General features: G+C 44.2%; 1 protein-coding gene across 1 annotated transcript; it reads left to right on the top strand.

The window, feature by feature from the left end:
- The first annotated feature begins 1,684 nt into the window (after positions 1-1,684).
- Positions 1,685-22,108, top strand: LOC141740748 (protein ELYS-like). The gene is made up of 24 exons (XM_074579941.1): positions 1,685-1,805; positions 2,525-2,778; positions 4,481-4,661; positions 5,470-5,677; positions 6,396-6,512; positions 7,479-7,563; positions 9,193-9,343; positions 9,994-10,126; positions 10,214-10,395; positions 10,776-10,837; positions 11,671-11,799; positions 15,083-15,173; positions 15,262-15,351; positions 15,514-15,654; positions 16,430-16,534; positions 17,303-17,396; positions 18,284-18,407; positions 18,530-18,586; positions 19,555-19,701; positions 19,793-19,980; positions 20,148-20,292; positions 20,388-20,519; positions 21,716-21,863; positions 21,954-22,108. Exons 1-24 carry the CDS (start codon positions 1,685-1,687, stop codon positions 22,106-22,108), a joined length of 3,240 nt encoding a protein of 1,079 aa, XP_074436042.1.
- The last annotated feature ends 152 nt before the right edge of the window (positions 22,109-22,260 follow it).

The following is a 22,260-nucleotide window of genomic DNA, read 5'->3' as shown; positions in this document are numbered from 1 at the left end:
AAATAAGGCCGACTGTAGGATTCTGGTACAGACCGTCTCTGTCACGCTGGTGGCTTTTTAGACTACAGCTTAGGGCTTGGATGAAATGTAGGGTTTTTGCCTAAACCGCCGGGAGCGGGGAGGCTTTCTGCCTAAGCGGGAAAGACCTGACCCGGTGGTACTCCCTAAATCACCTGCTCACTCACTCGCTAAATCCTCTTTCTGCAGGAGTAAAATCCGGCAAAGTGCAAATTCACTGAACCTGACGACTACGAGAGTGCAGAAAGTGACTTTTCCATCTGCTGCTCCTCCAGTGCTTGTGAGTTGCTTCCTGTTTCTCTGGGGAAAATGTCATGGAACCAGTCACTAACAACAATTCAAAAATTGGTATAACTTTTATAAACCCTTTTATAACCCTTCCCTGAAATCACTTTAGCTTCCACCTCTGGCGGAATGAAAGAACGACGCCTGTCAGCTGCAGCCTTTCCCAGAGAGCTAGGGAGTCTCTCCGTGCAAGAGGGAGTTAAAAGTTGCCTTAAAAGATGCCTGACTGTGTCCTGGGTGGTGTCCTTTCTAAAAGTGAAGGGGTTTTTAGCCCTCCCTGCAAACTGAGTGTGCCGTTTCACCCGGGTATGAGCTAGCAGCCCGGGCTGACTGCCACAAAAAGGAGATGGACAAATTCCCTCTCCTTCTTCCCGATGCGTGGTCCTGCCTCCTTCCTTGTGCCACCTCTTATGCTTGCTGGTTGTCTCTGCAAGGCAGTTGAGCTCTCGAAGCTGGTGGAACACCACCTGCTTTTCTGGGTGAGTTTCCTGCCTGCTCAGGGAGTGAACTTGGCTCCTAAAGTGCTCTAAGGCACTGTTAAGGCAGCGCGAGGTGAGCCACAGGAGTACGGTAGTAGAACAAAGGAGCAGATGGAGAGATGGGAGGCGGCAGCAAGTCCTCTCTTTTGGTGGCAGGGAAGTCAGCATGTTTTGTGAAACCACCTCTTCAGCTGCGGCTGGCCATATTTTTAGCTTTTTCGTCAGTAAGCCCATTGCATTGTTGGCCCTTGAAACGGATTTTCAGGTACTACCGTCAGTCAAAACTGACGTCCCTGAACCCTGACTTGGCTGAATGTGATTCTGCTTGAACATGTAATTTCTCCATGTTTATTCTTCTTGGAGCTTTTTAATGCAAAAATCTATCCTCAGCCTGTGACTCGTGGTACGCTCCTTTCTTTGGAAATAGTTTGGAAGTCATAAGTACTTAAGGTGAAGACCAATGGTAATTTTGGCTGCTAGAAGACAACTGACAATAAGTAACAAAGGGTAAAGTACGAAATCAAGGGAAAGGACAAATGGAAAGTTGTACCTGTTACTGAGAAGCTTTTTAAAATCTGATTTTTCTCAGCTCCCATCTTCCTAACCTGTGTGAGTAGACTTGAACTCAGTGTATTGGGCTTTTTCCTGTTATTTCTCTGTTGATACGTCTGGGTCACTTTTTGTTGGTGATCTCACAGGCATCAGAAAAGCAAAGGATTCTCCTTTTGCTCTGCTGGGAGAGCAAAAAGTCTCCCGAGTGCCATTATTTGCAAGAAATAGAGCTAGAGGTGATGTCTAGGGGATTTTTCACTGCATACTGATGAAACTTCTGTCACTCTCAAGAATATTTCTGGCTGACGTGAGTCTAGTTGTGCAATTTTTTCCTGTATTTACAGTGAAGAATGCGAGACCTAACAGCTGAGGTAACGAGCAGTCTGCTGCAGTTTCCAGAGGTGACTCTTCAGGCACTTGGGGAAGATGAGGGAACCCTCGGCTCGGTGCTGTGCGGGAGGTTTTCTGGAGGTGAGCATTTTCCTTTAAATTTGGTCTCGGTATAAAGTTGTTCTTGCCTGGAGGCTACCTGAAGCCTCAGGTCATCGTATCAGCTGTGTCAGGTTGGTGCTGTTAAGAGGCATCCTGTTTAGAGAGAGAGAACAAAAAGGGTGCTTCAGCGATGACAAATGCTAATATTAAAACGTGAGTATAGTTAAACTTTGAAGTGGACTTTCCAGGTGATGTGACAGTAGAGCTGGGTGCCTATCTGGAGGTCTAGGCTTCTGTTAAGACCAGGTAGAATCTATCTACCTGAGTGTAAATGCAGGGATTGAGCTCATACTTCCTTTGGGCTGGCAGTAGTTCAGTGAAACAAAATGCCTTCGATTCTTCCTCTACGCTCTAAGACTTGTATTCCCATATGCGTTTAGATCATTTCTAGCAAAACCAAGGCGAATATGGTATAAAGGCTGTCGATCAGGACCTTGTCATCTTTATCCCAAACAACCCAGATTCTTCGGTGCGGGAATGACAAGTACAAATGCAAAATAACAAGGTGGTTAATTTTAGGAGGGATTGCTTGGGGATTTCAACGGGTGATTTTGAATCATTGACTAGAATGAGGTAGGTCGGTCTTCCTCTGCTAGGTACGTTTATTGAAGGAAAGGGGCAGGCACTGTGATTTTTTTTCAGCTGTTTTCAGTCTTCCGTTGGACATTTGCTTCAGTCCTCTTTCTTTTCTCTCACAGGGAGAAACGGCCTGGCGTGGTTGGCACGTGGTCCTCACCTTGAGGTGGTGAACTGTGTGACAGGAGAGCGGCTCTCTGCGTACCGTTTCAGTGGAGTCAATGAACAGCCTCCCACTGTTCGTGTGGTGAAGGAGTTTTCCTGGGAGAAGAGAACTGGACTGCTGGTTGGGTTGGAAGACGCAGAGGGAAGTGTTCTCTGTCTGTACGACCTTGGACTCTCAAGAGTGGTTAAAGCAGTTGTTCTTCCCGGGAGGGTAGGTACTTTTTAATTGGAGAAACGAAGCTTTGATGTTGTTAGGTGCTGCGTAGGCCTGTTTTAGGACAAGCTTTGGAGCGTCTCTTTGTAGGAGGTATTTTTTCTATCGTGCGTTAACATCCTGTCACTTGAGAGTATCCAGTCAAGACGGCGTTGCTGTAAAATCTTGGGCTTAATGTGCCATTATTGTTTGAGTTTGCTGAGAGTAAAACAAGTTTTCTGGTTTTATTGTAGAGCACAGAGTTACCTGATTCTCTCCTTCCACAAAAAGGCATTGAAAAGCACCTTTTTTTGGCCCTAATTGCTTGATTTCCATCAGAAATACCGTCTTTAAAATGGCTCAGAATTCCATAGTTGTGCTGTAAATGACTTCGACACATTGCCTTGAATCTCAGCCTAGCAAGCAGGCTGAGGAGAACACATTTTTCTGTTGACTTAGGAGAGGAAAAAAGAGCCTCTAGTGAGTTATCTGACAGATTGTTGGGAGGTCACCTTTCAGCCTGCAGTCCTTGAATCTCTGCTCTCTGACTAGTGTGTTTGTGTAGATGGGACACACTGGTGTAATGTTGCTGATGTTTTCTGTCTTCTGTAACCCAGAAACTCAAATGATGTGTGTCCCCTAGCCTCATTATCTCAATGTAAACAAGAATCGGTGGAAGTCAATAGAACATCAAGATTCACTATATTTCTATCATCTTAGAATCTGCAACAACTAACTAACTAACTTCTTAGCCAGCTTTCCATCAGGTGCTTTGGTTTGACTTGCTAGAATACAGGTGGAGTTTTGTTTGTTTGTAATGCTACAGTGTGATGACTAGTAGTAAGCATTCGTATTGGGGTCACTGAGAGAGAGAAATACGTGCAGCTTTAGCGCAGGAGTCTTTGTGTGCTCGTGTCTCTGCTCTAGCAGTCAGTGTTGTCCTGGGATGTGCTGCAACGTGTGCTGAAAGGTCTGTCTTCGCCTTGTGAGACAGTTGCGTGCAGACTGCTGGGCACGTGAAAGAGCAGTGTGCGCTTCCTCCTTTAGGTGGAGTCACCTTTTTATCTGAGAAGCTGCTGCTTTAGGCTGGCTTTTAACATTTTTCTCAACATTCGTGAAAGCGCTGGTGTGCATTTAAAGCTTCTTTTCCTTTATGTGGTTGTTACTTTTCTTCTAAATGCGGACTAGTGTGAATTTTACTAAGCTGGTCTCTCCCTTCAACGCTTTCTAAATACGTTTCACTCCCATGGAAATGGTGTGTCTCCCATGCAACTTGGCCGCTGCCTCGTCTGACTCTCGAGCCCTGATTTATCCTAACGCCCGTTTGTCAAAGAAGGCATAGACTGTATCGCGGTGCTGGTGGGCTGTGAGCGGTGGGAGACCTCGATGTAGTTGTGTTTGTCTGTCTTAAGCCCCTTGAATACGATAAAGTTTCTTGCGTATAACTGATTTTCTGTGTTTTCCTCCAGTTAAGTACTGCGAAGTAGGAAATGGAAATTGCTAAGCTGTACTAATAGAATGCCCCATTTAAGTTGAAGTTAAGTCACTTACCCGCAGGAAATCTAGTAAATGGAAGGCAGTAACAGGTTTTTGTACGGGGCTTTTTTGTCTTTGTCTCTTTTCTTGATCTAATTGCAAACAATGCTTTGATGCTCCTGTATTTACTTTTTCTATTGAGCTTGTCAAAGAGCTCAAATAGTAACTTGTAGTTTTCCTGTAGGTAACCGCTATAGAACCCATAGCGAATCACGGAGGACCCAGCGTGAGCACTCAGCACCTCCATCAGAGTCTGCGATGGCTCTTTGGGGTGGCAGCAGTGGCTACAGATGCTGGCCATCTACTTCTGGTTGACCTTAGTTTGGATGATTGCTCCTGCACTCAGAATGATATCGAAGCATTGGGTAAGCCTGCAGTTTTTCCACATGAATTTAAACGCAAGAAAACTTCTGTCTTCTAACGAAACAGTATGCATCCCACTTTGAAGACCCTTGTGTCAGACATTTCTGACGACTGGTTACAGGTGGCAGTTTGACATCGTATAGTCCTGACCTGATTAAACCTGGGAGCGTCTGACTGCTCCTCGCAGTGTTGTAAATGCCCCCTCCCACCAAGATCCCTGTGCCACTATGATTCTTGCCAGAGAGGTGTAGGAATTTTGCCACGTGAGCCGGTGCGGCCGCCTGGTAGGAAGTTGTGTTGGAGGAGCCCTGTTTCCCGGGAATGCTCTTCTGCTTGTGTTAATTGACTTGGGGCAAATTTTGGGCTTGTTTTTTAAAATAAACCCCACTTACCAACACCCATGCATTTGGATGAATGAAATCTCGAATAGGTGTACTCAGCTTGCATACACCGTTTAGGCTATTACAACAGCAGCTTCAGCAATTGGTGCCACTTCAAACACGAGGTGCCACTTCAAATTGCATCACGAGGCCCAAACTCCTGCTTTTCAGAGTCCAGGAAGAATTTGGTTACGTTATTAAGGTTACGTTTTTACCTAGCTTTCAAATGTGAGTGAGAATACTTGTCTGATCCGAGAGTTCTTATGTTCTTTGAAGACATACATAATGGAAATGGCAAAAAAAAGTGTTGCATAAATGGCTGTTGTGCCTGGCACGGTAGCATTAGATGATAGGGGTTGTCACATCAGTGCCTAAAATGCAGCCTAAATGGCATAACGTATTCATTTATTGCTTGGTTTTGTGTGTGTAGATCTAGAAGTTGTCACTAAAAATCCTGCTGAAGTTGCACAAAGAAGAGAAACTGCGACCAGCGAAGGGAGGTGTCTCTGTTTTCAACTACAAAATGCTTCCGGAACAGCAGTATCAGCCCTGTGCTACATAAGCAGAAGCAACCAGCTCGTTGTGGGTTTCTCGGATGGCTACCTGTCGCTCTGGAATATGAAAACTTTGAAGAGAGAGTAAGTAGGCCTTTACACTTGGCCATGCCTGGAGGTGTGGGGCTCTCGATTTGTTGCTTAAGGAAGTATATGTGAATGTAAAGAGAACTTTTTCAGGGACTGAAATGAGTATGAGTATAATCTTGGCACGTTCAGAAATCCTCTTCTGACGTAACTTTTCAGTCATACCTGGATGAAGTGGTCCGCCTTCTCCCCAGTGGACTAGGATTGTTTTCCTTCTTGTGCCTGTGGATTGAGGAATTGTGGGAAGCATGCTTCCTGGGGTTTTCAGAACCGGTTACTGCAACTGGGGCATCCATTGAAAGGCTGAAGTATGTCAGTGATGTGATTTTGGTGCCGATATTCTCTAAAGTGTCCAGGGTGAAACTAGTGAGACATGAAAACTCAATAGCTGACCTGTGCCTGAAAAATGTATTCTTTCCTGCATGTCAGCTTTGGCCGAAGGAGCAATCTCACCTGAAATATTTGGCTAACTTCTGGTTGGGATTCCCTTCAGCAGATCTGCACTGACTCCCCAGAAGCTGTTGGATGCATAAATAGACAGTGGAGGAATAATTAGGTGGCAAGAGTAGAGTGTGGAGGTACAAATAAGGTTCAGAAGTCAGGAAGAACAATGCTTGACGTAGTCCAAGAAACGAGAAACTACCTGTGTTTGGGCCACTAGGCTCCCCTTTTGTTTTCTTTTTCGTTTTGCTTTTTTTTTCCCCTAAACCTGTAGGCACCACTCTCAGCTTGAAGGAGGGAGGATTCCTGTCTATGCTGTCACTTTTCAAGAGCCGGAGAATGATCCTCGCAATTGCTGCTACTTGTGGGCTGTTCAGTCTACGCAGGAAAGGTGAATAAAAACTTTAACTATCAGCCACTGAATTAATTCTTTTTGTTTTTAAGGATATTTGTTCCCATACAGTTGAACATGTGTATTTGTTGTGTGTCTGCGATTCTTTCCGGTACGGAAGGTGTTAAACTTAGAATGCAATTTTTACAGGATTTACCAGACGTGAAGAGGGACCTACTAGTTCCTGCCTTCTGTCAGAAGGCAAAGCAACAGTGGCCATATTCTTCTGCTCGCATTCTCAAATGGTTTGCTTTTGTTCCTCGATGACCGCTTCATCATTTGTTTGATAGTCACACCGTGGTATTAAAGTACCACTAGGAGCAGTTGAGGCTGCAGATCTAGAACACCAGACGTGCCCACACAACAGCCTGCCGCCCCTAAAGGCGGCGGTGACAGTATTGCCGATGGCCTTGTGCCAGCGTCAGCAGTCTGTGGAGCCTTGGTGAGCCAGTGCAGCTCCCCTGGCAGAAAATGATTCAGCAGAAAAGCCAATGGGTTCCTGCTGTTCTGCTGAATCAAATCGGACTTGGAAGGGTGCAGAGTGTGCAAGAGGGGGAGGGGAACTTTGGTGGTAAGGGAAGGGCAGAGAGATCTCTCTTTCTGCATCAGCAAGCGATTCCATCAGCTCAGCTGTTGGTAGAGTGGCAGTCTTTTAAAACTTGACTTCAAAGCAGTTTTGATGGAGAACTCTTCATTGTGAAGAACTATTTCCAACAATTCTTAGTCCATACAACATATTACAGCTTTCCAATTGTACGGTTGGCTTTTGCCCCTGAAGCTGTTAGTGTCAAAACGCCCTCCTTCATGTTTCAGTGGCTAAATGTGGCCGATGATCATGTTTTGGGAAGAGGTGGTGTTCTTTTCAGTGGGAGCATGCTATTAAGAAAACGTCTAGGTCTACTAACACGACAATGAGGACTATAAAGCAGCTTTGTAACCAAATTTCATAATTTATCCCTTTTTCAGTGAAGGCGATGTGGTGAGTTTACACCTGCTGCAGTTAGCGTTTGGTGACAGAAAACGCGTGGCCTCAGGACAAGTCATGTATGAGGTAAGAGGTGCATGCGTGGGAAAAGCAGACAATAGTAATTTTCTCTAAGGGAGTATCAGTTGAGTTACAGGGGTGAGATTTACCATCAAACTTCAGAGCTGGCTGAAAAAATAATAATGTTTTGCTGAGTCTTCTTGGGCACGGCCTTTGTCCATACCTTTTGGAAAGAAGGCGTACCATTTTATACTGCAGTGTCGTGTGTTCCAGCTAGATTCATCTGCAAAGAGCCCGTATAAATGAAATTCCTCAAGAGGACGCGGCTTTTGCAAATAAAATTATTCTGAAATACCAAACGAATGGCATGTAGGAAGAGAAGACTGGGCCTTGAATCGCTTGGTTTGACCAAGCTTCGGACTTGAATAAGCTTCTGTCTCTCTCCCTTTCTTAAAATACAGTCATACTCTATTCTTTGCTGATCTTCAGTTTTATGTTCTTGGTTTCCCTTAGAGCTTTGTCAGCCGGACTTTTCACATGAAATGCACCTACAGTGTCTCTTCAGTGTTGATCCTGACACTTAGTAGCTGTAAAGATAACTCGTTCTTCTTTTTGGCTGGGTGACCTATTCAATCTACTCTTAAAGCCAGGAAAATATGTAATTTGGTCAGAAGAGTGTACCTAAATGTTAGATCTGGCTCCAAGGAGGATGCGTTTAAAATACAGACGTGAGGTATCCTTGTATCTCAGATAGCTAACAGAGACAAGGCGCATCTATTAGATGTGCAGTTCCATTCAGTTGTACGCCTGGAAGTCTTCCAAAATCTTTTTGAGGGGACAGTAATCTTAGTTCAGAGCAAGTCTTTCCTCCTGATTTGGTACTTTCTCTTGCATATTCTCAATAGCTATGGAACGAAACAGGGGTGACTCTTGTATCGTGGTACTCTGGTTTTTGTAGGGACTGTGCCTTTTGATTTTTTTTGGATTAGTTTAGATTTTTGAGTGTTTTGCTTATGTGTAGGAAAGGTGCTTCCTCATTTGGCACTGTTGCTTTTGCATAGATAGAGGTTAGGTGTTTGGAAAAAATTTCTTTAAAATGCATTATCTATCACGGTGACCAAGTAGAAGGATCTTCCAGTGATTCAGCACGTTCTGGATGCCATCTCCTTATCTTTGTTGATGTGCAGGGTTTTTATGACAGAAACATACGTTGCTCTAGAGGAGCAGCGCACCCGGATTGGGTGTTTTAGTTTTAGAAGGGCTTTGCTTGCCGTTCAGTATTACCTTGCCGGTATTTCAGTTAAGGCTTACTGCTCTTTTGCTGGGACTTCTCTAACATCATGAGTTCTGTAGTCAAGATGCAGAGCCAAGAGCTTTGCATGCATGTGTGTTGCACTATTTCAGATATCCCTTTGTAGAGATTTATTTAGGTTTTTTAAAGAAACCTTGATGTTGCAAGGAATTCTGCAAAGCATGTTTAGATCTGCAAAGCCTTTACAGCCAAACTTACCCGTTACGATTTGACACTGCATTCTCTTGCATGTCAGGCGTAGTTTCTATTTACCATCAGAAATAGGCTCATGCAAAATACACAGTATAATAAGCCTATTCTGTTAGACTGTCTTTCATATTTAGCCATAATGTATGTTTTTATCTTAGAATGACATTTGCTCTCTTCTCTGATTTTTCCCCCAGGGTTTGGAATACTGTGGCGAAAAGTTCAGTTTAGATCTCACGGGTGGAGTCTTTCCCTTGAGAGGCCAGACGAGGAGTACGAAATTAATCAGCTGCCAGACTGTCGAAAAATTCCGCAGCGACGTTGACGGAGAGGATAGCGTAAATGAAGGTTTGTTCTGATGTCTGTGTTTGGTGATTTTAAAAGAAGTGCTTTTGGAACCTAAGCAACGAATGCTGTTCTGTCCCCACAGTCTGAAAGTCTTGCCTATCTGCATAGACTAGATTGTTGGGATTATTTACGAAGAAAAAATGGATGCTTAAGTTATGTGGGACTTCTTTAAGGGAGAAAGTGGGTTTTATTTTATGCTTGCTGACATGCTATCGCGATGTATGGTGGGGCCGTTTGTATGATGATGGTCAGTCGTTTTACTCCTCCAGCTGCCATCTTTGAACAAGAAGTTCAAACTCTCCATTGCTTAGGAATGTTACCAGAATTTTTTCCCTTCTTCAAACCGATGTCCGCATCTGCATCCAGATGGTAGCCCGTCACAAGTGCTGTTCCCCAGGGCACTGCACTGGGGCCACTTCTCTTTAGTATCTTGGCCAGTGATCTGGACGAGGGGACAAGAAAAAGGGGCAGTGTGACTGAAACCTATCACAGAGATGTTTGCTATTCCGTAATTACTGTAATCACTCTTAGGAAGTGTTGTGTTTCACGAGTGACAGAACAGAATGAAGCCAAAATAGAAAGTGGTGTTTTAAAACTATCGGATCTATCGTATTTTCTACAAGTCAGAAACAACGTCTTGTCTTTTACAGTCACGTCTCCTGACACCAGTGTCTCAGTCTTCAGTTGGCAAGTGAATACGTACGGTCAGGGAAAACCATCTACTTACCTGGGTGTATTTGACATTAATCGCTGGTATTCTGCTCAAATGCCAGATTCACTAAGGTAGATTTTTCTTCAGTAGTTTTCCATATGCCTGCCAATAATTCATTTGAATGTCGGCATTTAGCTTACGCGCTTGTTTTCTTTAAGGCCGGAAGAATTCCCTCATGAGTGCCCCTATTTTGCACTGTGGTTGCTGGATACCGTAGTGAGCGTGACTTCTCCGAAGCTCCTTTTGGATATTCTGGTCCATGAGTGGAGTCTAAGTCGGGGAGTTCCTCCTTCTTATCCACCACCTGAGCGGTTTTTTAATCCAAGCACCTATAACTTTGGTAGGTATTTCACTGCTTTTGAGAGTGATAAGCTTAAAATGAGGTCAAATGCCATTCATTGGTTCTCTTGTTCAGTCATTGTTTGTCATTCAAAACCCAAACCAAACCAAAAAACACCCAGTCCCCCCCAAACCCAACTCTGATCGCGTTGTACTGACAAGGTATTTACTATTGTGAAACATATCTGACAGCCGGCTGAGTTTTGGTGCTTTTGTAATGTAGCCGGTGAAGTGGTGCTGGTTATAGCCTGAAATGACTGTGAACTGAAGCTCAAAGCACTCAGTTATATGTTTCTAGATACCGGTGTGTAAAAAATGTAAACTGGTCATGCCATAACTGTGAGAGTACGGAAGGTTGTCAAACGTTCCCTGTTTCTGCAGATGGTACGTGCTTGCTGCCCTCCGGAGTCGTTCACATGACTTGCACCGGCTTCCAGAAGGAGGTGATCTTTTACTGTATCTTTATTGCGAGTGGCAGGAGATGTAGCTTTTCTAAGTTTTCTGTTGCACTGCTTTCCGTGTTAGGGACCGTTTCATGCTCATCCTGCCCGTCCACACGCATAGTTGCAATTGTATCCTGTCGCCAGTTGTATGCAAATGGTAATGTTTTAGGTCCCCTCTTGGGACTGTACAACTGCCGTTGTCTCCTCTTGAAGCACGATCGGGGATTGAATGTCTAGAAAGGAACGCAACGTTGCTCCAGGAGCAAGAACAAAACCACTGTAGAAGGCGGGGAAAGGTGTTACTTCTTTATTGCCCCTCAGTCGAACTGCCTGCATAGTCTTGAGTTAGAGTTTTGATCCCTGATTCTCTTGGAAAAAGGAGGGAATGGAGAAGATGAAAAATCACATAACTGTTTGAGGAGTGAAAATTTTGTTTTCTCCCAAACTCGGCCAAATTATAACTTCTGAGCCACGGCACAGATTGTGACAGATAATTTTGAGTGAAGTTTCAGCTCACTAAATGTTTCCAACATGAATCGGCTTCCATACGAATAGGCATGGAAAGGATCTTCCAAAGCGTGAAGTTGCATGTTAGCTGAGCTTATATAGAATGTATTTTGTGTCAGTGTTGAGGGAAAGAGCAAGGCCTGTGTATAGACAGAGAAGGTAGAAAAGACTTAATTACGCAGATTGCTAACCTAAAGCATCTTAGTGGTTCAGGCTGTCTGACGGTGTCAGTGAACATTTAGATTCTTCCTTTTAGAGGTTATCCAGAAGCGTAGTGACGGAATAACAATGCTGTCTTAATCTGTGGTTTTCGATTGATGTTTCAGACCTTGAATTTTTTGAAGAAATCTGGTCCTTCAATATGGGAAGCCATTCAGGATAGCTACAATAGGTGTCTTGTAGCTGGCTTGCTGTCTCCAAGACCAGCTGATGTCCAGCCATCCAGTTTGAGTCAGGTGAGTGCCTATGAGGGAATCAAGGGGGAAATACATCCATCTGGTCTGACAGGGCTGGAGGGGCTACAAGACACGAGAATCCAATTTTTGGATTCTTTGCAAAGTTTCGTTGAAATACAGGCGTGACCTGAGCTAGCAGAAGTAATCGTATCCTTAGATCCAAAGTAGTGACTTTGACTGGGAACAGCCCTAAGAGATCTGTCTTTAGAGACCCCTCTCTTAATTCGGTGCCACACACAGATGCGCACAGGGAAGCGTGCAGTCAGTGCTGGTCATGCCAAACATAATGCATGTGTCCCCCAGAGCAACCTCCATCCCTGTCAGTTTCTCAAAGCAGTGGTTCAGTGCAGTAGCCGACGATGGGGGCGTCTCACTGGGATGCGAGCTCTTGCAGACGTCGGCTTGCTGCACTGTCACTGTACGTGATCATTTGCTTCCAAGGAAGTGGGCTGTGGTAAAGGATTACTGCTGTCAGCTCTCCCTGGCAATTTCTTCACGGCTTACCCTCGTTTTCCCTTCATCGGTAGGCTTTTCTGCATCCTCTCCGGGCGGATCTTCACCTCTGTAGCCTCTGCCTTGTGCTGCAGTAGCCCAATTTGCTCCTCTGAGACTGCCCTCTTGCAGCTGCAACACCTTAATCACCTTTATCTCATGACACTCGCTACCTTCTATGTGCTTTATGCCACCACAGTGACTTCACTCCCCCTGCCATAGGTTTTCCATTTGCATCAACCATTCTCTGTCATTTGAAGAGTTCCGTGAGAGATGGAGCCTTTGTGATGAGCAGCCCATCTTCTTCCCCCCGGCAGGGTCTAAGCGAAAGGATCAGCCAGCTGGTCATCATGCAGTGGAGCCATCAGCAGGAAGGGGAGAGTAGCCTTCCCGCTGCCCTCATCTTCCTGCCTCCTGGATTCTACATCAGGCTTGTTATGCATTTGAGCAGGGATTTCCTGTGAGTGTTAGGAAGACAAATTTCAGAAGTAGGGTCAAGAAGCTTGCTTTGTAGTTTTGTTTGCCACTGTGAGCAGTATTTGGTGTGTTTCCTTGCCTGAAACCAGTATTCAGAAAAGGTGGAAACATCTCATGTGTCTTCTAATGTGTAGAAATCGCTTTGAATGTCATGGTTTTGCCTGGAAGGGAAAGATACTTTTCAGTGTGTTTAAAAAAACAAACAAATCTCCCCTCCCCTCATCACCCCCCGCAACAAAATAAAGTTTTCTGAGGGATCCTTTCATCTGAAAGAAGTATGAGAACTCCAGCTGAGATAAGCTACTACTTAATATCGCGCGTCTGTGCATACCTGTGAATTATTCTTCTAAAGGATTAGCACCACATTATAATCCAGTATTTGAAGAGCCTAAAATTTAAACCTATTAGAATGTAAATGTTTCACTTTTCTGTTATTTCAGAAAATTCATAGAATCGTTTGGGTTGGAAGGGACCTTAAAAGATCATGTAGTCAACCTCTCCTGCGGTGAGCAGGGACGTCTTCACCTAGATCAGGTTGCTCAGTGCCCCATCCAGCCTGACCTTGAATGGTTCCAGGGATGGCACATCTACCACCTCTCCTGGCAACCTCTTCCAGTGTTTCACCACCCTCATTGTAAAAAATGTCTTCTGTATATCAAGACTGAATCTATCCTCTTTTAGTTTAAAGCCGTTACCCCTGTGTCCTATCGCAACAGGCCCTGCAAAAAAGTTTGTCCCCATCTTTCTCATAACCGCCTTCTAACTACTGAAACCCCTAATAAAGTCTTCTCGGAGCTTTTTCTTCTCCAGGTTGAACAACCCCAATTCTCTCAGCCTGTCCTCACAGGAGAGGTGCTCCAGCCCTCCAAGGGGCACAGTCACCTGCCTCGACCTGCTGGCTGCACTTCTTTGGATGCAGCCCAGGATATGGTGGGCCTTCTGTGCTGCACGTGCACAGTTGACTCACGTCCAGCTTTTCATCCACCGGTACCCCCAAGTCCTTCTCCTCGAGGCTGCTCTCAATCCCTTCATCCCCCAGCCTGTATTGATACTGGGGGTTGCCCAAGGTGCACTTGGCATTGTTGAACCTCATGAGCTTCACACAGGCCCACTTCTCGAGCTTGTCCAGGTCCCTCTGGATGGCATCCCATCCTCCAGACATGTCAGCCGCACCACTGAGCTTGCTGTCATCTGCAAACTTGTTGAGGGTGCACTTGATCCCACTGTCCATGTCACCGATGGAGATCCTAAACAGTACTGGTTCCAATATGGATCCTTGAGGAACACCACTTGTTACTGATCTCCATCTGGACATGCAGCCATTGACCGCTACCCTCTGGATGCCACCATCCAACCAATTCCTCAGCCACCAAACAGTCCACCCATTGGATCCCTGTCTCTCCAATTTAGAGGGAAGGATGTTGTGGGGGACCATGTCAAAGGCCTTACAGAAGTCCAGGTAAATGAACCCGTAGCTCTTCCCTTGTCCACTGGTGTAGTCACTCCATCATAGAAGGCCAGTAGGTTGGTCAGGCAGGACTTGCCCCTGGTGAAGCCATGCTGGCTGTCTCAAATCACATCCCTGTCCTCCGTGTGCCTTGGCATAGCTTCTAGGAAGATCTGTTCCACGATCTTCCAAGGCACAGAAGTGAGGCTGACAGATCGGTAGTTCCCAGGGTCCTCCTTTCTACCATTTTTGAAAATGGGTGCAGTGTTTCCCTTTTTCCAGTCACTGGGCATTGTTACCAATTTGCCAGCGCTGCTCGTGGAGGGGGTACGCTTTTTTTGACCTTCCTTTTCTGGCTGACTTATAACTTAATTTGCTGGCTGACTGAAAATTCTAACAGTGTTTTTGGGTATGAGACCTGCTTCATGTCTTCACAGTCTAGAAAACTGCTTGGCTGTAGCTTGAAGTGTTTCCAAGCAAACAGTGTATTTGTTCTGCCCCTTCGTGCACTCCAATGGCAAACCTACATGCACAGAATGCGTAACAGGTGATAGCAGAGGATGTTTCTGAAAATAGTTGGAACTCAGTACGTGAAGACTGTAATGCAGAGGCATGCGAAGAAAGATTAGAATTAGGCTGCAGTAAGTTGAAATGTCAGAGGAAAAGTGTGTTAATGTGTTCCTCAGAGCAGTGAGCAGTCCAGCCTGTGGCTGGAATTAAGAGAAAGGACGTGGCATTCCTGGCCTGTGTCCTGATTGACTTTGTGATGTCTGAATGAGTATACAGTTAGAAAGAAACATTTACTGTTGATGGTTCACATGGTGCAAGTAGGTAAGATTCTCATTTGAGTTTGTCTGTTACGTTTAGGAGGAGCAGCTGGAAGCAGTATTGTCAGCTGCTGTCCAGACAGGTTCTGTGGGACTTCTGACTGGATGCATTAAACATTGGATATCTGAAGGTAATACTTCGAACGTTGTTTTTTTACGTGGTACCTCTTTGAGTTGGAGCCTGTTGATTCATTTCTTTTTTGTTCTCTTTGTTTAAAGAGCAGCTGAGTTCTGCTGGTAATTTACGGTTTGTTCTTGAGTGGACATGGAACCAAGTGATCTCTACAAAGGAAGAATTTGACCAAATCTGTGAGTACTAGTGTAGTCATTCTGCAAACCTAAAGTCGTTCTTTCTGATTGAGCTTCCTCAGTAATACGCCGCTATAGGATATTGCACGCGGTCCTTGAAGTGCGCCTTGAAACTCTGGAATTGCTCTGTCGGCTAACGATTTAATATTTATTCTTGAAAAGGTGTTCCGCTGTTTGATGGCTCTCGCAACTTCATTGACCCCCAGACATTACGGTCTCTCCAGCGCTGCCAGTTGCTTTTGAGCAACCTTAGCACGGTCTTAAACTGTTTTCTCACAGAAGCACAAGAGCTTACTGAAAAAGGTTTGTAGTAGTGCTACAAAATCTTTGGTATGTTTTATTAAGATTTGGAATTGTGGCAACATGGGCTTTTGTTGTTTTTGAGGATTGGAAGACAGTCACATTTAGCTGGGAGAAGGGGCTTAAAGCTGAGCGCTTGGGACCACCACAAAACACGCATGGAGTTCAGGGCAACAGTTTATGGTGGAGCTCATGCAAGGGGGTGGGGGAGGCTACATTCAGAGAGAAGCTTTGTAGGCAACTGGGCTGAAATTACAGCAACCGAATGTGGTATTGCTGAAAACTATTCCTTTGAGTTCTTAGCTAGCAAGTTCTAGTTGCATGCAGACACCGTGTTGCAAATTGCTAAACAATACGAAGGAAGCGTAAACGAGTAACGTGCAAAGTAAGTTACTTGAGTTTCTACAGCTTTTTCTCTTAGAAATGGTTCTTGGCCTATTGAGAAAAGAAAAGAATATCCCTTTGCTATCAGAAGAATCTCTGCTACGTGAGAAACAGATGTCTTATTCCTGCGTGCATTTAGTAGTTCAGGCTTTGGGGTTTTTGTTTTTTTTTTTTATTTTAGCCTTTAGTGAGTTTAGTTCTTTATAGGGGTTGCTTTTTGTTTTGGTGGTGATAGTGGGTTTTTTCTTCAAATAAGAAAGCGATACAGCATGAAAAACGCAAAGACAAAGATTTCTAATGTGCTATTTTTATACTTTTGGTTTAGTAGGATGAAGGGAGTTTTGTGAAAATGACCAGAATTGCATAACGCTAATCATCTCCTGCCTTTTTTCAGGTTTTGCAGACTTGACAAATAAGCAAGCGGTAACCGGCCTCATTTCTTTGTATGCACGAGTGGTCATCTGGTTCTGTCGATCCGGTCTCCTTCCAGAGGGTTTAGGTAAGCGTGACCTGTCATACGTTTGTAACAAGGCGACCATCCAGTGAGTGACTCCCACGAACGCGTGCTTAGCCATGTTTTTGTAACGGTTTCGTCAGGAAGAAGTCGTGCTGGTTCAGTGGCAGGGTGTGCTGAAGTTCTGTGGGTGAAGTTGAGATTTTGCTGGGTTGTCAAGTACACAGCATAGAATGAGGCAGGCAGTTGCTTTCCTGGGTGGATTTTAGGAATAGCAATGGACCCCTGACTTCAAGGCGCTGCTTGTGTCCACAGCTTGAACTACTTGAGATTTTAAACAAAGTACTATTAAACAAGTACCGGAATGCTTGTTTTTACAATGAGAGCATTACCTGCATGTTTTGAACTTTCTATCAGTTGCTTGAGGAGAAAGTACACCTTGGAAATCCTTCTTTAGTTGGATGGATTAGAAATTCCATTGTCAGCCTTAATTGTCTCACAGATGCTCACGCGGCATGTTTAGAAACCATTCCCTTTGAGAACTGGGTGGTTTTTTTTATAGTGAACTTCAGCTTACCCTACATGTTGTGAATGCTGCATGAACTGTAACCTTGAAACGGCACTTGGGGCAAGAAGGAATTGAGTCTTGTCTCTTAGAGTTCTTTTAGCAAAGGCGGAAAGAGGATTGGCTTCTTTCAGAGTTGGAGGCTTCTTGATGCTTAGCTTGTACGATCTTCTGTCTCTTTAGGCAAAAATTTTCGTTTACAAGTGTGATATGACTGCTTTAACTTGCTTCTACTTTGTTGCCTGTAGATGACGATACGCGTTTGTCAAGACCTTTCTACAATTATCCTCTGATTGAGAGCTACTATACTGGTCACCGACAGAAACTTGAGCGTTTATCAAGGTAAGAGCTAGAGGAAGACTCTAGAACACTTCCACGGCAAAATCAGAAGTGGAAGGGAATGGCTTTTATCTCAACAGTTGCATGGGCTATGCGTAATGCCGCTGCCAGCAATACTCTTGACTTCAGTGACACGTGTGTTCTGTTGAACAGAGAGGTTACTTTCCTGTGTTAAAACGTTGCTATCTACCTCTGCTTAGTACCACTGGTTGGTATCATCATTTTTCGGGTCTACTTTATTCATTGGCTAATGTGTATAATTTCTGACTACTGAAAAAGGCCATGTGATTAGGACAGGATCAGTCACCTCCATATGACCATATGACCGATTATGAGCACATGACCAATAGAGGGTCATAACTGTATTGGCCTAAGTCCCCTTCTCACAAGTACGTGGTGTGATTTCGTGAGATGGTTGGAGTTACATGGAGTGGGCACGCCTCGCACTCTCCTGGCTGTCGGATAGAAGTCACTTGCTAACGTCAGCTCTCTTTCCTGGACTAGCTGCCTAGCACATAGGCGGCATGCCTTGGATTAGCCGATAATAGGTTTTTCTTTGGAAATTGTACTGAAAACTGAATAAAGACCTGACCAAGCTTCGGCGATGGCACTGTGACCAAGAGGCTGCAAGGTGAGTTAAGGTGGAAGCTGCAGGGTAGGAGGTATTGACTTCAAAGTTCATCTTCCTTGGCTTACTTCTCAAGTAACTTACATACAGGCTCGTGTGTTCCTTCGAAGCACAGAGCCTCTAGTGTCCTTTTTCTGCTTTGTGCCATCGGGAGATGAAAGGGCAGGGCTGCAGTCAGCAGAAGACTGGAGGAAAGCCGTTACACCGGGAGGCTGGAATTAGTGTTTAACTCTGTCCAAATCCTTGCTACCTTTTGTTCCAGAGGAAAATGGGACTCGGACTGCTTGATGGTTGATGGAATGGTTTCCCAGTTAGGAGACCAAGTGGAGAAGCTGTGGCGGAGAGATGCAGGAGGAACTGGGAAATACCCGCCTGCCAGTTTGCATGTGAGTGTCCTGTTCACTGAGAACAACAACAAACGGCCGCCCTCCCCGCCAAACCCCACCCAAAAGCCAATGATTTAGGGAAGACAGGCGTTTTTTCAGAACTTTTAATTTTTTCATTTCAGGCACTGCTGGATCTCTATTTGCTAGAAAACATTGAAGAAAACTGCAAACACGCAATTGTATCCTTTCTAGTTATTTTTATTACACCTCCAGGGGATGCACATAAATGTTCTTCAGTGTTGGTCGCCGACCTGTTTCATGACATTTTTTCATTTATGCTTCAAAGACGATGCAAGTGAAAACATTTAGTTTAGCGTTAAGTTGTAGACAGAAGCGCTGTTTTATTTCTTTGTACTGTGGATTTTTGATGACTTTTTTCTTAAACGTTTTGTTGCAAAAGTCTTCTCCGATAGGGAGAAAACAGTTTTAGTAATAAGGGTTGAAGATATAAAATGTCCTTAGTTTTTCTCCAAATTTAAACACCGTTTAAAATTGTCTAAAACACCCATGATGGGTTATAAAACAATTTCTGTTTCAGAGCAAAAGGATTTCTAAGAGTGGTTTACCAGTACCGGATTTTTGCTGAAATCACGGGTTTTCCAGCGCAGCTCACGGTGCTTGCTTTGGTTCCGTTGAAAGTGCAGGCACACGGAATAAGCAACAGGGAGAAGAGAAAAGTCATGGGGCAGAAACTTAATTTTTAAGCTGCTGAAATACACAGCCTTGCTTTTGCTGTTTGTTTCCTAACCCGCGAGGGGAGCCTAGAGAGCAAGGGACTTAGAAACGCTTATAGCCCGGAGCTGTCTTGTTAGATGATGTCCCTAAAAACGGACGTCAGAAAGAGAAAATGACGCTACCAATGAGTGACCCGCATACTGGTTTAAATCCAGTTTTAAGCATTCGGAGCTGAGCTGTACTGTAAGGATGCCACAATTTACACTGTTTTATAGACGCTGGACATGAGGGAAAAAACCAACTGTGGAATTTATTTGCTGTAATAATTGAGCGTTGGATGCTCCAATGTTTTGAATGTATTTTCTGCTTCCTACCACTTTTATATTCTTACTTCATTATGTTTTTCTAAAGGTAATGTGATAAACTTTTGGTCTTACAAACTGATTAGCCTTAATGAGATACCTGATGTCAGACAATTTACTTGCTGCTGGATATCAAGCGTTCCTTTCCGAGTGAGACAGAAACTTCAATCGACTCCTTCCCAACTGCCTTTGGCATGCCTTGGGGACTTGTTAAGCTTGTTGAAGGTTTTTGGCTTCTAGATCACGATGATTACGAAGTAAGTATGGTAGAGTTGAGTTAGACATACATTGCAGTACAAAGCTATAATCTAGAAAATGATTTTAAAACCCGATCTCTAACTTGTACAGAATTCACTGGCCCTGCTCTTTCATCCCGCTACAATCAAAACCGCGTCATGGCAGCACAAGAGAATTATTCAATCCCTCATGTGCCAAGGGGAGCATGGGCAAGCCCTCAGATATATCCAGATGATGAATCCATCAGTGTCAAGCACCGGGGAAGTGCAGCTTCTCCTCACTGTGTTGCTCTCCAATAGGTAAAGAAATATACCCCACCATTTTGTCACGCAAATCTTGTGAAAATGGAGAACAAAGAATAGAAATCATCATCCCCTAAGTTTCCTTTAAACTTTGAGTACAAGACTTGGGGCATCTCTTTGGTTATGCTATTAACATCCCTTTACGTCTGAAAAATTAATTACAGGTGCATGGTGGAGGCTTGGGGTCTGTTGCACCAACATGCCACTCAGGCAAACTTAGAATACCTCTTAAAACACATCTACGAAACGTGCCGTGAGATGGGCCTGATGGAAGACTTGCTGAAGCTGCCTTTCACAGACACCGAACAAGTAAGTGGGAGCAAGGAAAAATGTTCATCGTCTCTTTGAAAAGAGAAAAGGCAGAGCCATAACAGATTTTTGGAATGATTTTTTTTTTCTCATAGGAGTGTTTGGAGAAGTTTTTAAGGACCAGTGCTGGTGTTCAGAATCGAGAATTCCTTTTAGTTCACCATCTGCAGCGTGCCAACTACATTGCAGCCCTAGAGCTGAATCAATCCATGAACGTCAATCTTATGGTAAGCGTGAAAGTTCTGTTCTGTCAAGCGTGCAAGTTTCTGCTGGGTGTTACTAACTGGTTTGGATAGTACTCAATAAAAATCCTGCTTTGTTTTTTTCATACCAGTCTTTGAAACACTCGGAATAACTTTCTACACCTTTGGTTACAGCTGAAGCTAAATGTTGACCAATATACGTCACTACTCCAAAGCTACTCTATGAAGCTATAAATTAAATGTTACACACCACTGTTGACCCCACTGAGAACAGTTTGTTTGCATCTGAGGAATAAACATGTATCTTTCCCATCAGCCAGTCTTACCATTCCGTTATTGAGATACGTATGTTATGCGTGGCTTAGATTACTGGAAGTTGTTTGTGTCACTCCTTCCTGTGGGATGACGAGTAGGTTGTATGTCATCGCTTGTGTCTTGCACGCAACTGTATTTTTCTAGCTGAGAGCAGGCTAGGTGCCAATCCACAGGTTAAATTTCTGTGGGTTTTCTTTGTTTTTTTTAATTTCTGCGAGTTACAGTGTGCTCTCCAATTCCACAACTTTCATTTCATGGCTTTTATGACAAAAATTCTTGTCTAACCTCTATTTCTCAAAATAGCCAGATTACATTTTGTGTTACATGAACTTGTGTTCTGGATTTGTGACGCGTTTGCTGTTTTCTGGAATCATAGTTTTCCAGTGACTCAAACTTCTAAGGTGGTTTTGGAAGTCGTAGGTCCTGCATTTGAAAATTGTCATGCGGCCAGGTGGTGTGCGTAGGCCGCTTTTTCTTGCTTGTTTTAATCTTCACATCATGTTGTCCAGGGTAATTTCCAGTTGTCCTCTATATTCAGGGCACTGGTGTTTCAGGAAGAACAAGGGAAAGCCTGCTATGTAGTAAGTCGTTTGCAAATTGCAGGTGATATCAGAAAATTGCAGGTGGTAACAGGTGTATCAGAAGAAGGTTCTGCAGAGTGCCAGCATTGTTTTAACTTCAAGTTGTAGGCTCTGTTGCTATTCCAGTCTTCCTTCCACTTTGCTAAAAGTACCAGGTGAAATCGGTGTGTGCGGATGGGTAGAACTTGCCGCTGTTCTGTGCAGTGGAGGTGTTTTCCCACACCCGTAGAGGAAATCTGCTCACTAATTAGAAATAGCACAGAGTCTGTGCAAGGAACTTCTTGTAATTAGTTAAAGTTTTGCTTTATGCTTTTCCTTCATCAGAATGATCATGATCCTCGCTTGAGAGAGAGGGCAGTTGCCCGAAATTCTGCATTACCCCAATATGGCAAGATCCTTCCACGAATTCAAAGGCAGCTGGCTGGAGAGAGAGCCAAGCCTTACCATTTGCCTGCGTCGGTCGTAAGAGAAGGTAACTTTTAGGCGGGGAAATATGGTGGAGAACTAACCACCCACCTCTTTGATGGCAGCAGGCTGATATTTTTCCCCTCTTGCTTTCCAGTCTCAAGACCAACGCCATTATCCACAGTAACAAACCCAGCTAATGCAGGACATTTGTGTACTAGAGAAAATTTCCTCAGTGCTGTATTGTGCAAAACTGGAGAAGTCTGGGAAGGAAATGAGCAGGAAACCAGTTTCTCACAAGTTGATAGGTAAACAGCCTTTTGACAAAGTTTAGTCTTGATCTCCTTGTTTGGAGAGAGAGAGAAAAATCCTTTTACACCACGTGAGTGTTTGGAGGGAAGGTGCACCTGAATAAAGTTTTCTTTGGCTTTTTTGCACGTTCAATATATAACATTTACGAATCG

The sequence above is a fragment of the Larus michahellis genome, chromosome 3, assembly GCF_964199755.1.
Source record: "Larus michahellis chromosome 3, bLarMic1.1, whole genome shotgun sequence".
NCBI classification, from domain to species: Eukaryota; Metazoa; Chordata; class Aves; order Charadriiformes; family Laridae; genus Larus; species Larus michahellis.
This window is presented reverse-complemented; position numbering and strand designations above follow the sequence as displayed.

Bases quoted from the DNA above. Each gene is read 5' to 3' on its own strand.
- LOC141740748 (XM_074579941.1), top strand. From the start codon at position 1,685: ATGCGAGACCTAACAGCTGAGGTAACGAGCAGTCTGCTGCAGTTTCCA. The intron at 11,800-15,082 runs GTGAGTGCCTAT...TGTTACGTTTAG, and splicing joins AGCCATCCAGTTTGAGTCAG to GAGGAGCAGCTGGAAGCAGT. The intron at 19,981-20,147 runs GTAAAGAAATAT...AATTAATTACAG, and splicing joins ACTGTGTTGCTCTCCAATAG to GTGCATGGTGGAGGCTTGGG.